Source organism: Callithrix jacchus, chromosome 12 (assembly GCF_049354715.1).
Source record: "Callithrix jacchus isolate 240 chromosome 12, calJac240_pri, whole genome shotgun sequence".
Classification (NCBI taxonomy): Eukaryota; Metazoa; Chordata; class Mammalia; order Primates; family Cebidae; genus Callithrix; species Callithrix jacchus.
Window position 1 is genome coordinate 30,072,630 of NC_133513.1, and position 15,850 is coordinate 30,088,479.

The 15,850-nt window shown below is 55.1% G+C and overlaps 3 protein-coding genes across 7 annotated transcripts; 1 reads left to right on the forward strand and 2 right to left on the reverse strand.

The window, feature by feature from the left end:
- Positions 1 to 1,067: 1,067 nt before the first annotated feature.
- ZNF768 (zinc finger protein 768) lies at positions 1,068 to 3,842 on the reverse strand. Of its 2 annotated transcripts, none has more exons than XM_035267408.3 (2): positions 3,394 to 3,842; positions 1,068 to 3,110 (listed from the first exon to the last, which is right to left on the reverse strand). In XM_035267408.3, exons 1-2 carry the CDS (start codon positions 3,479 to 3,481, stop codon positions 1,579 to 1,581), a joined length of 1,620 nt encoding a protein of 539 aa, XP_035123299.1. In that variant the 5' UTR covers positions 3,482 to 3,842; the 3' UTR covers positions 1,068 to 1,578. The 2 variants fall into 2 exon arrangements, with proteins under 2 accessions (XP_035123299.1, XP_054098741.1); XM_054242766.2 differs by having other exon boundaries at positions 1,068 to 3,153.
- Positions 3,227 to 7,233, forward strand: LOC144578797 (uncharacterized). Its single transcript, XM_078346848.1, has 3 exons — positions 3,227 to 3,313; positions 3,362 to 4,626; positions 4,942 to 7,233. Exons 1-2 carry the CDS (start codon positions 3,227 to 3,229, stop codon positions 4,532 to 4,534), a joined length of 1,260 nt encoding a protein of 419 aa, XP_078202974.1. The 3' UTR covers positions 4,535 to 4,626; positions 4,942 to 7,233.
- Positions 6,777 to 12,573, reverse strand: ZNF747 (zinc finger protein 747). Of its 4 annotated transcripts, none has more exons than XM_017978863.4 (2): positions 12,067 to 12,573; positions 6,777 to 10,753 (listed from the first exon to the last, which is right to left on the reverse strand). In XM_017978863.4, the coding sequence occupies exons 1-2, from the start codon at positions 12,260 to 12,262 to the stop codon at positions 10,104 to 10,106; spliced, it is 846 nt and encodes a 281-aa protein (XP_017834352.1). In that variant the 5' UTR covers positions 12,263 to 12,573; the 3' UTR covers positions 6,777 to 10,103. The 4 variants fall into 4 exon arrangements, with proteins under 4 accessions (XP_017834352.1, XP_017834351.1, XP_054098744.1 ...); XM_017978862.4 differs by having other exon boundaries at positions 6,777 to 10,756; XM_054242769.2 differs by having other exon boundaries at positions 11,811 to 12,573.
- Positions 12,574 to 15,850: the final 3,277 nt, after the last annotated feature.

The following is a 15,850-nucleotide window of genomic DNA, read 5'->3' on the forward strand; positions in this document are numbered from 1 at the left end:
TCAAAACTCCCATGCAAGACTGCATCTGTGAATAGCCACTGCACTTCAGCCTGAGTGGAACAGCAAGACTTCATCCTTAAAAACTTTTTTTTTTGAGATGGAGTCTTACTCTGTCGCCCGGGCTGGAGTATAGTTGTGCAATCTCGGCTCATTGCAACCTCTGCCTCCCTGGTTCAAGTGATTCTCCAGCCTCAGCCTCCTGAGTAGCTGGTGCTACAGGTACGCACCACCACACAGGGCTAATTTTTGTATTTTTAGTAGAGACAGTGTTTCACCATATTGGCCAGAATGGTTTCAATCTCCTGACCTCGTGGTCCACCCATCTCACCCTCCCAAAGTGCTGGGATTACAGGTATGAGCCACTGAGCGCAGCCAAAAATTTTAAAAAGAAAAAAACACTTCCACACCAGGACTCATGCCTATAGTCCCAGCACTTTGGAAGGCCAAGACGGGCAGATCACTTGAGGCCAGCAGTTCAAGACCAGCCTGGAAAATATAGTAAAACCTCATCTCTACCAAAAATACAAAATTTAGCCAGTGTGGTGGCAGGCGCCTGTAATCCCAGCTACTCAGGAGGCCGAGGCAGGACAATTGCTTGAGCCTGGGAGGTGGAGGTTGCTGCCTGGGCAACAAAACAACACTCCCATCTCAAACAGAAAAAAAGAGAAAAAGCACTTCCAGCCAGGCGCAGTGGCCCGAGGCAACACAGCGAAACCCTCCCTCTTTTTTTTTTCTGAGAAGGAGTCTGGCTTTGCTGCCCAGCCTGGAGTGCAGTGGTGCAATCTCGGCTCATTGCAACCTCTGCCTCCTGGTTTCAAGCAATTCTCCTTCCTCAGTCTCCCAAGTAGCTGGGATTACAGGTGCCCGCCACCATACCAGGCTGATTTTTTTTGTATTTTTAGTAGAAATGGGGTTTCACCATGTTGGCCAGGCCAGGTGAGACCCCCTTTCCAACAGCAGCAGCAGCAAAGCACTTCCTAGATAAGGCCCTGGCAGTTTCTGGCTAAAACTGGTGTCTCTTGCTGCCCAGGGCACTGTCCACACACACATTTTAAGGACAAATCTCATTTATCACATAAAGGTTTTTATTGAACTCAAACTCAGGGGCTCCAAAGCCTGAGGAAGACGAGGGAGGCTGGGGTTTGCAGGCAGAGGCCCAGGCCTCACCCCGGGGCCCCACTCCCCACCCCACCTACCCTTTACCCACTCCTGACTCAAGGAGGGTCTCAGCAGCTACCAATCTAAGCTACCCCATTCTAATTAGGTAACCCCCACCCTCCCCCCTCCCCGTTCTAGCACGTTGCCAAGCCAGGCACCTACCGAAGAGCCGTGGCTGAGGCCAGCCCTCCACTGACCTCTCTCCATTTCTCCCAGGGCCTCCCGCTGCCGGCCTGGCCTCCCTCCAAACCATTTCTCGCAAGTCTCCAGGGTATGTCACTTCCTCCACCCTGGCCCTATTCCAGCATCCTCAGCTCCTCCATTCTACTGTGGCTTCTCCACTATCCTCCCTAAAGGTTCCTCTAGCTCCCTGGCCCCTTATCTTCTGCCCATGCTTCCCACTCCTGCTGGGGCCCCAGGTCAGCGCCGGCCCGCCGCGTGGGTCCGCTGATGGCGGATGAGGTCAGAGCTCTGTGAGAAGGCCTTTCCGCAGTCATCGCACTTGTAGGGCCGCTCGCCGCTGTGGACCCGGTGATGCTGCAGCAGTGTGGAGGAGCGGCAGAAGCCCTTCCCGCACACCGCGCACCTGTAGGGCCGCTCGCCCGTGTGGGAGCGCTGGTGCTGGATGAGCGTGGAGGAGCGATTGAAGGTCTTGCCGCAGTCGGGGCAGCTGTAGGTGCGGCCTGGCAGGTGAGTGCGGGCATGGATGGCCAGCACCGAACTCTGGCCAAAGCGCTTGCCGCACTCAGGGCACTTGAAGGGCTTCTCCCGGGCGTGGCTGCGGGCATGGGGGATAAGGGCCGACCGCTGGGAGAAGCTCTTGCCGCAGATGCCACAGCTGAAGGGCCTCTGCCCGGTGTGCACCCTCTGATGGCTACGCAGGGATGAGTTCTGGCTATAGCACTTGCCGCACTCAGTGCAGCTGTAGGGCCGCTCGTGGCTGTGGGTGCGCTGGTGTCGCAGGAGGTAGGAGCTGTCGCCGAAGGCCTTGCCACAATGTGGGCACTTGTAGGGCTTCTGGCCAGAGTGGGTGCGCTGGTGGCGAAGCAGGTAAGAGCTGTCGGCGAAGGCCTTGCCGCAACGGGGACACTTGTAGGGCCGCTCGCCCGTGTGGGTGCGCTGGTGTTTGATGAGGTCAGAGCTCTGAGAGAAGGCCTTGCTGCAGACCTCACATTTGTAGGGCTTCTCACCCGTGTGGATGCGCTGGTGCTGGATCAGGGTGGAGCCCCGCCCGAAGCTCTTTCCGCAGATGCCACAGATGTTAGGCCGAGGGCCCTGCCCCGCCCTGGCCCGGCCACCCCGCCGGCCTGGACCTCGAAGGGCTCCTGTGAGACCCAGGGGATTCTGAAGCATCTCAAACTGCGGTGTAGACAGCAGGGCCCCTGTGGGCATCTCAAAAGGTGGCCCTATGGGCAGGCCCCCGGTGGGCTGCTCCCCAAACCCCTGAGTGAAGGAGTCCAGGGGGTGAACTCCTAAGGAGATATTCAAGGGACTTTTTTCCTCAGGATTCAGAAGCACCTCTTCACCTTCCTGGAATTTGGAACTTTGAGCTTCAAATTCTGGGGTTTGGGTTTTGAACTCAGGGTTCTGGGGTTCATATCTAGAGCTCTCAGATTCATAGCCAGGGCTCCGGGGTTCATAGCCCGGGCTCTTGGGTTCATAACCAGGGCTTTGGGGTTCATACCTAGGGCTCTGGGATTCAAACTCAGGGCTCTGAGAATCTGATTCAGGGCTTCTGGGTGCAAACTCAGGGCTTGGGGGCACAAGAGCAGGGCTTCGGGACTCAAAACCCGGGCTTTCAGGCTCAAATCTGGGGCTTTGGGGTTCAAACTCTGGGCTTTGTGGCTCAAACCCAGGGCTTTGGGGTTCAAGTCCAAAAGGTATCTCTTCGACTTCATAGTCCCCAGTGCCTTCTTGCTGAGAAATTTCCTCTTCATTCTCACTCATGTTGCCTGCAGGATCAAAGAATTACAGAAAATCCAGATGGTGTGGGACCTGGAAGGTCATTTGGTCCATTAGCAGCCAGACACCTCCCCCCTCACAAGCAGCGTTGCTGGCCCCTAGACAGATGCTGAAATTCCCTTGCCCCCCTCGGCTGACCCAGACACCCTATTACCCGGCGCCCGCACCTCCGAGTCCCAGGTTTACTAGCCCCGTGCCCTAGCTCCCTCCCTGGAGCCACAGCCCCTTCTCCTGAACGCAGGTCCACTCCTCGGATGGGCGCTCCCTCCTCACCTCTGAGAGACCCTTCGGGGCTCCTCATTTCGTCAGAACTCTGAACATCCTGGGGCTCGAGGCCCCACGGCGACGCCTCCCGCTCCATCCCCGCGGGCTCCCAGTGCGGCGGCGGCGATGGTGGGCGATCCTGCGACCCGGCCTGGGTTCCCTGAGCCCCGGGCCCCCACCGCCCGCCAGCCCGCCGCTCGCCCGCTCAGCACTGCCCAGGGGACGCGGTGGCCCAGCCGGGGCCCCCGAGGCCGGACGTCTTGACCCCGGGCCCCTCCCCTGTCCGCGGCCCCGCCCCCTCCCAAGGTCTCGGCCTCCTGGTGGCCCTCACCAGCCCCCGGGCGTCGCGGCCTCTGGGATGAGAGGCTTCGCGACCCTCCCGTCCGCCCCCAGACCCAGCTCCCGCCCCGGCCCCCGCCGTCTGGCCCCCGGCCTCGGGCTGGGCAGCGCTGTCCAACGGCCGCCCGGCCCCCCCCTCCCCCGCACAGGAAGTGTCCGTCCGCGGCCAGGTCCCCCAGCCGACTCGCTCCGCGGCCTCTCTAGGAGCCGCTGGAGGTGGAAACTCGTTGGCATTAACCCTGGGCGGGAGGGCTCCGGCCTGGGGGTGGGCAAGGACCCGGCGCCCTGGATCCCGTGGGGCTGCCGGGGCAGTGTGTGTGCCTATGTTCTAGGTCTCCGTCCCTCCAGAGGCCCGTCTGTCCATCTCCCGGGCCCCGCGTCGTCGGTGCGTGTGGCCAAGGGCGAGGCGACAAGCGAGACCAAGGTCAGCGAGAAGGAGAGACGCTTCCCGGCGCCAACGGGGGCGGTGTCTAGCTCCCTCCCCGACCAGGCCTCCGGGTCAGCTCCGGGCGCGCCTCGGGAACAGAGATGGACTCCCCTTGGCCACACCGAGTCCCTGGGCCTGGGACCCCCTCCTGGAACTCCGCTCCCCACCACCTGCACGCCCACTCCCGTTCCTCCGGCCCCCGCCCCGCTCTGCTTCCCCGATCCCCCTCCTCCCTCCGGGAGGGCTAGGATAGTTGCCAAGGAGACAGTCCCGCCCCGGCTCCCAGAGGCACCGTTTCTCCGCCCCAGGAAGCCCGGCGGTTGGCCGATGGGGGCTCCGGCTCTCCCCGCCCCGCCTCTAACCCCGCGGACGGCGGGGCGCTAATGGTCGCCAGGGAACGCCAGGCGCCTTCCTGATTGGCCGGGGTCGCTCCTGTCGAGTCCGCCTTCCCTGTCCGCCAGAAGAGCCTGCAGGAGGTAGTGAGAGAGTGGTGCCTCAGGCGTCTCCTCTCCAGCCGGACCTGTACCTTCAAAACTTTTCCCGCCCCCACTTACTCTCCATTATGTTGTTTTTGTTTTTTTACCTTTTTTTTGGATTCCCTCTTTTTGGATTATTTGGAATAGTTTCAGAAACTCTCCATTATGTTTTATGAAAACCAGGAGATACGAGGATAGACACCCTTCCTCCTTGTCTGCCTCACACCCCTTGCCTCTCGCCTCCACCTTCCCCAGCGCCTGAGTTTAACTCAATCCTTGGCAGTCTTAGTCCCTAGTTCCCGGATTTCCTCACAGGGAGGCAGGATTCCTTCCAGGTGAGGGTGATACAAAGGAGAAATGGACAGAGAGAACCATCTGGTCTTCGAGGCATCTAACAACGCTCCAGTCTTGTCTGACTTGAATGGAGGCTTGCCGAGGAAGGGAACCTGAGAAACACTGCCTCGGGTGCAGCTTTGAATTGAGAAAGTGAGCCTAGACTGACAACTTAATATCATCCAGTTCTTGTCTCCTTGCTTCGTGCTGAAACAAGTTGGGCAGCGTTCTTGACAGTTAATGAGCCTGATGCCCCTGTGTGATGCAGGAGCCACGGATCCTGTTTTTCTGTCGCCTACCCAGACAAACGAAAGGAAGAGACTGCAAGGAAGGATGGCCTCTTCTATTCTCTTGAAAAGGGATGAGAACAAGAACTTGGAGAAGGCCAAGTGGTAAAAAAGTGGAGAGCGGCGGGGCGCGGTGGCTCACTGGGGCGCTGGCCTGTAATCCCAGCATTTTGGGAGGCCAAGGCGAGTGGATCACCTGAGGTTCGAGACCAGCCTGGCCAACATGGAGAAACCCTGTCTCTACTAAAAATACAAAAATTAGCCGGGTGTGGTGGCGCATATCTGTAATCCCAGCTACTCATGAAGCAGGAGAATCACTTGAACCCGGGAGGCGGAGGTTGTGGTGAGCCAAGAGCACCATTACACTCCAGCCTGGGCAACAAGAGCGAAACTTCATCTCAAAAAAAAAAAAAAGAAAGAAAAGAAAAAAGAAATAAAGGCCTACAAATAAAATCACAAGAGCTCATCCTACAAACGAAATGGGGTGGGAGAGAACTTTCTGCCCTCCGGAGGAACAGCTTCCAGCTCCATAGTTCTCTCCCATCCCAATGTCTGTTTGTCTTAAAACCTTTGCTAATAATGGTCCAGCCCTAGAGCCCAAACAGAACAGCCTATAAAAGGACCAGTTTTGGGAAGAGCTGGATATGGGGTACCCTCTGGTCATCCCAAAAGCACTCACACAGGTAGGAAACAAGTCTCCTTCACAAGACACTTCTCTGACATCCAACTTGCTGATCCACCAAAATTCATGCCCGAGAGCAGCCACACCCTGAAAATGGGTGGCAAGGCCTCCAGCCACAGCTCTGACACTGTACACTGCCTGCACTCTTATTATGGGCCACAAGTCCAGGTGTAGCAGAAGTTGAGCCAAAACTTCAAGCTGCTCTGGCACCAGCATCTCCACGTGCAAATTCACCCCCACTGGCACCAGCATCTCCACATGCAAATTCACCCTCACTGGCATCTGGAGTAAGAGTGCCTCCTCCAGCACCAGAGTGCCATCTATGCACAGGGACTTCACAAGGAAGCCAGCCTCCACCTGACACATAACCACAGTAGTGGGAGGCTCCAAGCCCAGAAAAGCCTCTGATAAGGCTGTACCTTGACCCAACACCAACTAATCCAAGGCAGGAGAAACCTGGGAGTCCACTGGCCTTGTCTTACCTCTGCATTCATGAGGATGAGGCCTGCGCATGTACTGAGTTAGGTGGTCACTGTGTACACAGCATTATTTCCTGGCATGCACAACACTAGGGCAGAGCCATTCAGTATGCAACCAAGGCTTATGGTCCAGCCAATGTGGTCAATACTGCAGGCTAGAGAGAGCCCTCACAGACATGCTCAGTGAGAGGAGCTTCCGTATGCACTGCTCCCTTCCCACATGCAAAGGACCAGCCCTCTCAAAGGCCTTCCATCCAATGCTAGAAGAGATGCCCCAGTGTATTGAGCATGATCACAGTTACCCAGGAAGAGAGCAGATATGCCACAGGGGAAGAACAGAGAAATGGAGACCTCTCCATACTCAGAGACTTCTAGGTATTAATCATGGCACCTTTAATTGGCAAATTCAGGGCCAATATCTGCCAGAGATCTTGTCAGTCTGGGCTGAAAACTGATGTTGCAAGCTGGGCTTTCCCCAGGGTGTGCTGAGGGTTAGGGGAGGGGACTGGGATGTACACGGGGAATTAAAACCTGGTACAAAGGTAGCTCCTACTGCCAAGGTGCCTCTTCTCACCCCATGTGCCCTGCTGTTCTTTCTTTGGGAAGGACAGAGAAATGGAGGACTTTGTATATGCCCTGGGACCAACCACTACTCTTGCAAAATTAAGAGCAGTTAGAAAAATAATGTTTTGTTCCCAGCAGTGGTTCTCTCAAACTTTCACAGGCATAAAATTCCACCCCTGGAGATTCTGATTTAATAGATGAGGAACAGAGCCCAGGGAGCAGCTACTTTTTTTTTTTTTTTTTTTTTTTTTTTTGAGACAAAGTCTCACTCTCACCCAGGCTGCAGTGCAGTGGTGCAATCTCGGCTCATTGCAACCTCCACCTCTCGGGTCCAAGCGATTCTCCTGCCTCAGCCTCCTGAGTAGCTGGGACTACATATGCATGCCACCACACCCAGCTAATTTTTGTAATTTTAGTAGAGACGGGGTTTCACCATGTTGGTCAGGCTGGTCTTGAACTCCCGACCTCAGGTGATCGACTTGCCTTGGCCTCCCAAAGTGCTGGGACTGCAGGCGTGGGCCACCATGCCCGGTGGGAGTAGCTACATTTTTAAAAGACTCAGCCAGGCCCTTCCTCTAGGTGGAAATATCTATGCTACGAACTGAGGAGCTGAGAATGGGGTGGGCAGAGGCTTAAAGCTTTCACAACACTAAAAAAATTGATGAAATGGTGGAAAGTTGGGTCATGAGAGCAGGAAACAGAGGAGTCAGATCTGGCTTCTGGGCTCTAAAAAAGCTTTGCAACCTTCAAAGCACTCAGAGACCTTGAGATAGTAATCATGGCACCTTTAATTGGCAAACTCAGGGCCAAGATCTGGCTGTCAGTCTGGGCTTGCCCTGGGCTGTGCTGAGGGTTAGGGGAGGGGACTGGGAGCTACACTGGGAATTAAAACCTGGTACAAAGGTAGCTCCTACTGCCAAGGTGCCTCTTCCAAACCCATGAGCTCCTGTGATAAGGTGGCACACAAGTCAACCCACCCCTGAAAAGCTCAGAGAGGGCAGACCTTGGTGGGCTCAGATTGGAGAAGAGGTTGGAATGAATCAGTTCATTACTTCACTTGGCACCTGAACAGTGTCTTTTCACCAAAACCTCTATCTCCTTTCAGGTGGTAAATCGGGTTTCTTCCTCCCTGGGTAGGCCAGAGAGGCCAGGGCGCACAGGCCAAAGAGGTCACAGGCCGTTGCTCCCCTCGGGCAGGTGTTGTCCTGACCAGAAGCAGGGCAGGAGCTGCCCATGGCTGGACTCTGCCCACAGAGGAATTAGTGGTAGATGGAATGGAGTAGTGAGGTGATGGGGAGGGGATTCCATGCAGAGCTTGGGAATACAGATGGGTATTGTTGCTGCTGGCTACAAATCTAACACCAGGTGTTCCTGGCCTAGCCCCTTCTACCCATGATGGCACATACTTAAAAGACAGACAGTAAAGATGGCTCATACCTAAAGACAGGAAAGATGCAAGGCCTGTTTTAGCAGAGACATGGGTTCAAGAAATACCTCCCTTTCTTCTTTGCTGTACTTTAAGATAAATGTCAAAAACACTAAAAGCAAGCCATGATGAATGGCAAGTGTTGCTTGGTCAGGAGCTGATGGGATGAGTGGCTGGGCCACAGGAAGTTGGGAGTTCTGGCTCCGACCCAACTCCCAACAACTGCGATTTTATGGGAGCCTCGGTGGAGCTGCTAAGTCTTTGGACTTTTCAAGAGATGCCAGAAACCTGGATTTTGGTGCAAAATATTCTTTTAAACCTTCACCATTAATTTATATCACTTAAAAACACTGCCTGGGCCCAAATCAATACAGTAACTGCAGGCCAGATCCAGTATGGGGCCACTGGTTTTTTTAACTTGTGCAGTAAAAACACAATGGAGGCCAGTGTGATAGCTCACACCTGTGATCCCAGCACTTCAGGAGGCCAAAGTGGGCAAATTGCTTGAACCCAGGGGTTTGAGACCAGCCTGAGCAACATAGTGGGAACTCCATCTCTCTAAAAAATTTAAAAATTAGCTGGGCGTAGTGTTGTTCACCTGTAGTCTCAGCCATCTGGGAGACTGGGGCTGGAGGATTCCTTGAGCCCAGCAGGTCTAGGCTGCAGTGAGCCCAGTTCACACCACTGCATTCCAGCCTGAGTGATGGAGCAAGATGCTGTCTTAAAAATAAATAAATAGCCGGGCACAGTGGCTCACGCCTGTAATCCCAGCATTTTGGGAGGCCAAGGCAGATGAATCACAAAGTCAAGAGATCGAGACCATCCTGGCCAACATGGTGAAACCCCGTCTCTACTTAAAAAAAAAAAAAAAAAAAAAAAAGCTGGGCATGGTGGTGTGTGCCTATAGTTCCAGCTACTTGGGAAGCTGAGGCAGGAGCATTGCTTGAATCTCGGAGGTGGTGAGCCACTGCACTCCAGCCTGGAACCTGGTGACAGAGCAAGACTCTGTCTCAAAATAAATAAATAAATAAAATAAACAAACAAACAATGGGTATTGTGTTCTAGGAGGGTTAAAGAATAAGAAAAGTCCAGGCGAGTTGGCTCACTCCTGTATTCACAACACTTTGGGAGGCCGAGGCAGGTGGAGCACCTGAGGTCAGAAGTTTGAGACCAGCCTGACCAACATGGTAAAACCCTGTCTCTACTAAAAATACAAAAAAATTACCTGGGCATAGTGGCAGGTGCCTGTAATCCCAGCTACTTGGGAGGCTGTGGAAGGGAGAATCACTTGAACCCAAGAGGAGGAGGTTGCAGTGAGATCACACTATTGCACTTCAGCCTGGGCAACAAGAGCAAAACTCCATCTCAAAAAATTAAAAAAGAAAAAGAAAGACAATAGGTAAAACAAGGTTCTTCTCAACCTCAATCCTGTTAGCATCTCTGGGCTGAGAAACAGCTTTTGCTTCCCCTTATAGAGGTCTGGGGGGTTCTCACCTCAGCCCTGCCTCAGCAAAGGGGGCCTTCGAGAGCCCAGGACAGCTGGGAGCAAGCCTCTGGCAGAGGAGGCTGCTGAGAGCCCAAGATGAGACTGTCTGCACCCCAGAGCCAGCTCTTGCCGCGGATTCTAGGACCTCCCTGCAGGCTGCTGCAGAGGTTCGGCCCCTGAGCCCATCTCAGGACTCCCTCAATGTCTAGATCACACCTGGTCACCCACACTCCTGGAATATCTGTGGGTATAACTGGAAGCCCACAGGCAGGTCCAGGTCCCCATGGCCAGGGGTCAGGGTCACAGACAGCCCCCCAGGGAGCCGGCCCCTGCGCCCACCGCCCCCAGGCCGATGGACCCACTGGTGTTTGGCCATGCCTGTCTTCAGGCCGAAGCAGCGGCCACACTGCGGGCAGCTGTAGGGTTTCTCCCCTGTGTGGATGCGCAGGTGCAAAGTCAGCGCTGTGCGACGCAGGAAGGCCCGGCCACACTCGGGACAGCGGTGGGACCGCTCCCCACGATGGATAGCCCGGTGTTTGCTCAAGGAGGAAGAGTGACTGAAGGCCTTGCCGCAGTCGGCGCAGTAGAAGGGCTTCTCGCCCCTGTGGCTATAGATGTGCTCCACCAGCGTGGAGCGCCAGGCGAAGCTCTTCCCGCACACGTAGCAGCCATGACGCTGGTCCGCTCGTGGGACAGGGGGGTGGGCAAAGAAGCGGGGGTGATTCCGGCACCGCACCTTGGATGGCTGCTCCAACCAGCCAAAGGGGGCTTGGGGAGCCTTCAGCCCAGGAGGCCCGGTGGCCACAGGGAGGGGTTTCTCCAGGGCTCCGGTCCCTTCCCTTTGTCTTTCCTCTTCCTTGTTTCTGGAATCTGCTGGGAGATAAGGAGAGGAGAGTTCAGCCTCGACTCATCCTGGTCCTTGAATCCCACACCCCGTGTGGACAGGGACAGGCCTGCCGGATACTCGGCTGCCCCTGGGACCCAGTACAGGCAAGAGAGTAAGGAGTGACACTTGTTCCTCAGCTACAGAGCCAGACAGAGCCGGAAGGGAGGAAACAGTCCATTCTGCCCCGCGGCTGGGTAAATGTCACCGTGGGGAAGGGCAGAGTTGACAAGAACATCTGGGCCTGATCCGGAAGAAGGAGCAGACACCTGGGGATATTCCAGGCAACAGGAACAGCACCAAGAAAGGCAGAATCAGGCAGGCATGGCCAAGTTCAGTGGGGCTGGACAATCTGCAAAGGCTGAGGCAAGAACTGAAGGAGGGAAATGAGGGGGCTGGATGCACCTGTGTGCTGGAAGACGGTGGGGATGGGTCGTGATGTGGAGGCAGAGTCAACAGAGCTTAGATGCTGGGCGCAGCGGCTCAAGCCTGGAATTTCAGTGCTTTGGGAGGCCGAGATGGAGGACTGCTAGAGTTCAAGACCAGCCTGGGCAACACAGCCAGACCTCTGCCCCTTAAAAAAATTTTTTTTAATTAAAAGAAAAAAAAACAGGCGTGGTGGTGACTGCCTTTACAGTCTTAGCTACTCTGGAGGCCCACGCAGGAGGATTGCTTGAGCCCAGGAGTTCGAGGCTGCAGTGAGCTGTGATGGAGCCACTGCACTCAGCCTGGGCAACAGAGACCCTGTCTCTAAAACAAAAACACCAAAAAAGAAAAAAAAAAAAAAAGAAAGCTCCCAGAGTGTAGTGACTAGCGACCACTCAGAGGTGAGGACGCAGAGGCAGGCATGGCAGGGCCAGAGCCCCCATCACAGCCCTTCTCTAGGCTGCAGCCAGGAGCCAGGCAGGGGCAAAGCCTCCTGGCTGCACTTGAGAAGGAAGTTCAGAGACCAAACTGCTAAGCAGGTAGCTGGAGGTGGCGGAGGACACCAGGATAGGTCAGGAACAGAGAAGTCCCCACGGGACTGAGCACCCGATACTCCACCTGGGTCCGCTTCTGTCGGACGCTTCGCCACCTCCGGATCCTGGGCAGCCGGACCCCACAGTTCGGCCTCCTACTTCACCCAGGAGATGAGCGCCTGCATGCTGCCTCCGACTCCTCGGGAAGAAGAACGCAAATTCCCACGCTGCGGGGAAAGCCGCCTGCCCGGCCGCGGGGACCCCAACTCCACGCGCAGCTCCCTGAGGCGCGGCAGGGCTTGTGGGGGCGCAGGGCCCAGGCGAGCAGGTGGGACTCTCACCGAGCGCACTCAGGTGGCTGTAGGTCTCCCGCATCACGTCCCGGTACAGGGCCCTCTGCGCGGGGCGCAGACAGCCCCACTCCTCTCGGGAGAAGTACACGGCCACGTCCCCGAAGCTCACGGCCCCAGGCTTCCTGCACTCGGGCCCCGCCCTGTTTGAGTCCCAGGAAGGGAGCGGGGCCAGAGGCGGCGCCATGGGGACTGTCAGCGCCGGCGACGGATCGGTCGCCTCCCTTCGCCGGGCCTTGGCCTGCGTAACCTCCGGAGCCCGAAAATGCCTCCTCGGCCCGGGCCTAAGGGAAGGAGGGAAGTCACTAGAGCCCCCACTAGAGGGGATGGAAACTAAGGTTCAATGGCTGCGAGTCCATAACCAGAATTGGATGATGTCTTCAAAAAAACTGCGGCAGCGGGACCGCTCGACCTTTGCCCCTGCGCAATTGTGCCCAAGACGACGCCCCCCACCGCGTTCTGGGCCGCGTTCTCTCCTTGCCCTAATCCAAAATGGCCGCGGCGGCTACACGCGCCGGCCTTAAAAACCAGCCGCACATGCTCCGGCCCCGCCCGGTGAGGCGGCACAGCCCAGAGCTCCGCCCGGATTTGCAGGAACAAAAGAGCGCCCCACGGAAGGGACCCCTCGTGAACTCAAGTTAGTTTTTGTCTCTGGGCCTTTGTATAATCGGGCTCCAGTGCATCATTCTCTCATTTTGTCCTCGTTATCTCAGAAACACGGCGACAGCAGTCTCTTCCCAATGTTGAGAGTAAAAAGTGTGAACCCAGAAATTCTGAGACATATCTCAGTTAATTTAGAAAGTTTTGGCCGGGCGCGGTGGCTAAGGCCGGGCGCGGTGGCTCAAGCCTGTAATCCCAGCACTTTGGGAGGCCGAGGCGGGCGGATCACGAGGTCAAGAGATCGAGACCATCCTGGTCAACATGGTGAAACCCCGTCTCTACTAAAAATACAAAAAATTAGCTGGGCACGGTGGCGAGTGCCTGTAATCCCAGCTACTCAGGAGGCGGAGGCAGGAGAAATGCCTGAACCCAGGAGGCGGAGGTTGCGATGAGCCGAGATCGCGCCATTGCACTCCAGCCTGGGTAACAAGAGCGAAACTCAGTCTCAAAAAAATAAATAAAAATAAAAAAAATAGAAAGTTTTTTTTGCCAAGGTTGAGGACGCATCGGTGACAGCCTCAGGAAGTCCTCACGACATTTGCCCAAGGTGGTCGGGCAAAGCTTAGTTTTATACATTTTAGGGAGACATGAGACATCAGTCAGTGTATGTAAGAAGTACATTGGTTCTGTCTGGAAAGGCGGGGCAACTTGAAGCAAAGGCTGGAAGACTGGAAGCAGGGAGGGGGGCTTCCAGGTCACAGAAGATGAGGCTTAAACTGTTGCATTCTTTTGAGTTTCTGATTAGCATTTCTAAAGGAGGCAGTCAGATACGCCTCTATGTCAACCAGCAAAGGGGTGACTTTGAATACAATAGGTGGCAGGTTGGCCCCAAGCAGTTCCCAGCTTGGCTCTTCCCTTCAGCTTAGTGATGTGGGGGCCCCAAGATTTCTTTTCCTTTCACAAAAGCAATGGAGTGGGTAAAGGAGAACCTCCTCTATTGTAGGCTTGTTGGAGCCTGAAATTCTGGAAGCTTCTAGATGGAGGAGGCAGCGGGGAGAGTAGGATAAGGTTGAGAAAGTCAGAGGGTCCTCTCTTCTAGAAGCTTCTCTCATGTGCTATGCAGGACGCCTCCCAAACGCCAGTCTCCCTCTAGCTGCAGCCGGGTTCTCAGCTCCCCTCGTGTCCTGCCCCTGCCAGGATGGCCCAAGCCTGCTCAGTTCAAACCCAACCCATACCTTTCTTGCCCCAACCTGCTTCTTCTGGGGTCTTATCTCAGTAAACGTCATCAGCTCTCCCCGAGATCTCCCTCATACTTCCTAATGGGCTACTCTGTGCTCCACATGACTTCATACATGTCCTGTGTACAGGAGTTGGAGTTACCTCCTGCCTTTTAGCTCCTACTAGGGCTCTTTAGTTGAATCTAGGCCCAGATTGAGAATCGCCTGTAATCCTAGCTACTGGGAGGCTGAGGCAGGAGGATCTCTTGAGCCCAAGAGAATGAGATCAGCCTGGGCAATTTAGGAGACTCTACCTCAAAAATAAATAAGAAAATAAGAAGAAATGAATAGATAGTAGACAGACTAACAAGAGAAAAGAATACACATTTTATCCATTTTACATGTAAGTGGGGATCTTCATGAGACAGAAGTCAGAAAAAGTGGGCAAAGTCAGGTGCTTTTATATTTCTTAGAGAGCTGTATATATGTGTGTGTGTATATATATATATATATTTTTTTTTTTTTTTTTGAGACAGAGTTACGCTCTTGTTGCCCAGGCTACAGTGCAATGGCACAATCTCAGCTCACTGCAACCTCCGCCTCCCAGGTTCAAGCGATTCTCCTGCCTCAGCCTCCTGAGTAGCTGGGACTACAGGTGTGCACCATACCACACTGGCTAATTTTGTATTTTTAGTAGAGATGGGGTTTCACTATGTTGGTCAGGCTGGTCTCGAACTCCTGACCTCAGGTGATCCACCCACCTTGGCCTCGCAGAGTGCCGGGATTATAGGCTTGAGTCACTGCACCTGGCCAAGAACGATTAATTTTAAAAGAAATGACAGGACAAAGAAAATCTGGCTAGGGTGGTAAATTTTCGAGGAGAGTCACTAGGAGATATACTGGAGGGGGCGTCAGACAGGTTGGAAGATATGGATTACTTTGTTAAGTATGTCTATTCTGGTCCCTTGTGGCCTCTAAGGCTATTTTCTCACCCTGGGGAGAGGAAGCAAAAAGTCTGGGAGAGATATAAGGATTCAGTGTTGCCCAGGGAGTGGGGTCTCAGCCCTAGGTCTGCCAGGCTTCTGAGGGACACAAGAGAAAACTGAAAATCTCCCTTAAAAGCAATGACATTTTGTCTCTTGCAGTGTCCACCCCTCGGCGTAGTGCCCATCACCCGCAGGCTGGAAGAGCTCTGGGAGATGCCGGAAGCTCTTAGGAATCTGGACCTTCCTGGGAAGGAACCAGGGGCAGAGCTCAAACTCTTGGAGGTCAGCCTCTGAGGCCCGTGTCACCAGGCCAGTGGATCCACTGATGGGCCTCTAGGTCAAGCATCGCCCACAGTGGGGACAGGCGGAGGAGCACAGGCTGGCTGGGCAGCAGGAAGGAGGGGCAGGCCTTGCTGCGGGAGAAGTGGGTTCTGTACCAGCTGTGGGCAAAGGGTCACTCCCTGGGCCTGGCAAAGTATGGCTGCACTGGGGACAGGAGTGAGGTGCTGGGTGAGTGCCAGGTGTTGAGGCCAGGCAGAGACTGCAGGTTTGGGGAAGGCCTGGCTACAGGGAGCCTTGGTCAGAAGCTCAGAGACCAGGTCAGTGTTTCTGATGCCAAGGGCTTATGACAGCTCCCAGACAGACTCCTGCTGGTCCCTTCCAAATGTGTCATGTTTCTGAGTGGCCACTGGGAAACTGCTGATTCAAAACTTACCTCTGGCCCTGTCAACTCCCCAAGACCTACTCATATTCAGGGGACAGAATCAGCCTTCAAAACAGCAGCATTCAGATGAGTACCCTTGGGAGCCACCCCCATCCCCCACCCCCAGACCATGCTGGCCAACTGAGGGGGTAACCAGGCAGTGACATACCCACACATGTCAAGGCCAACCAGAGGAGCCACCATCAACCACAGGGGCAGCTGTTCCAGGGCCTAGGAGCCTGGAGACAGAAAGGTGAACTTTCTTCATC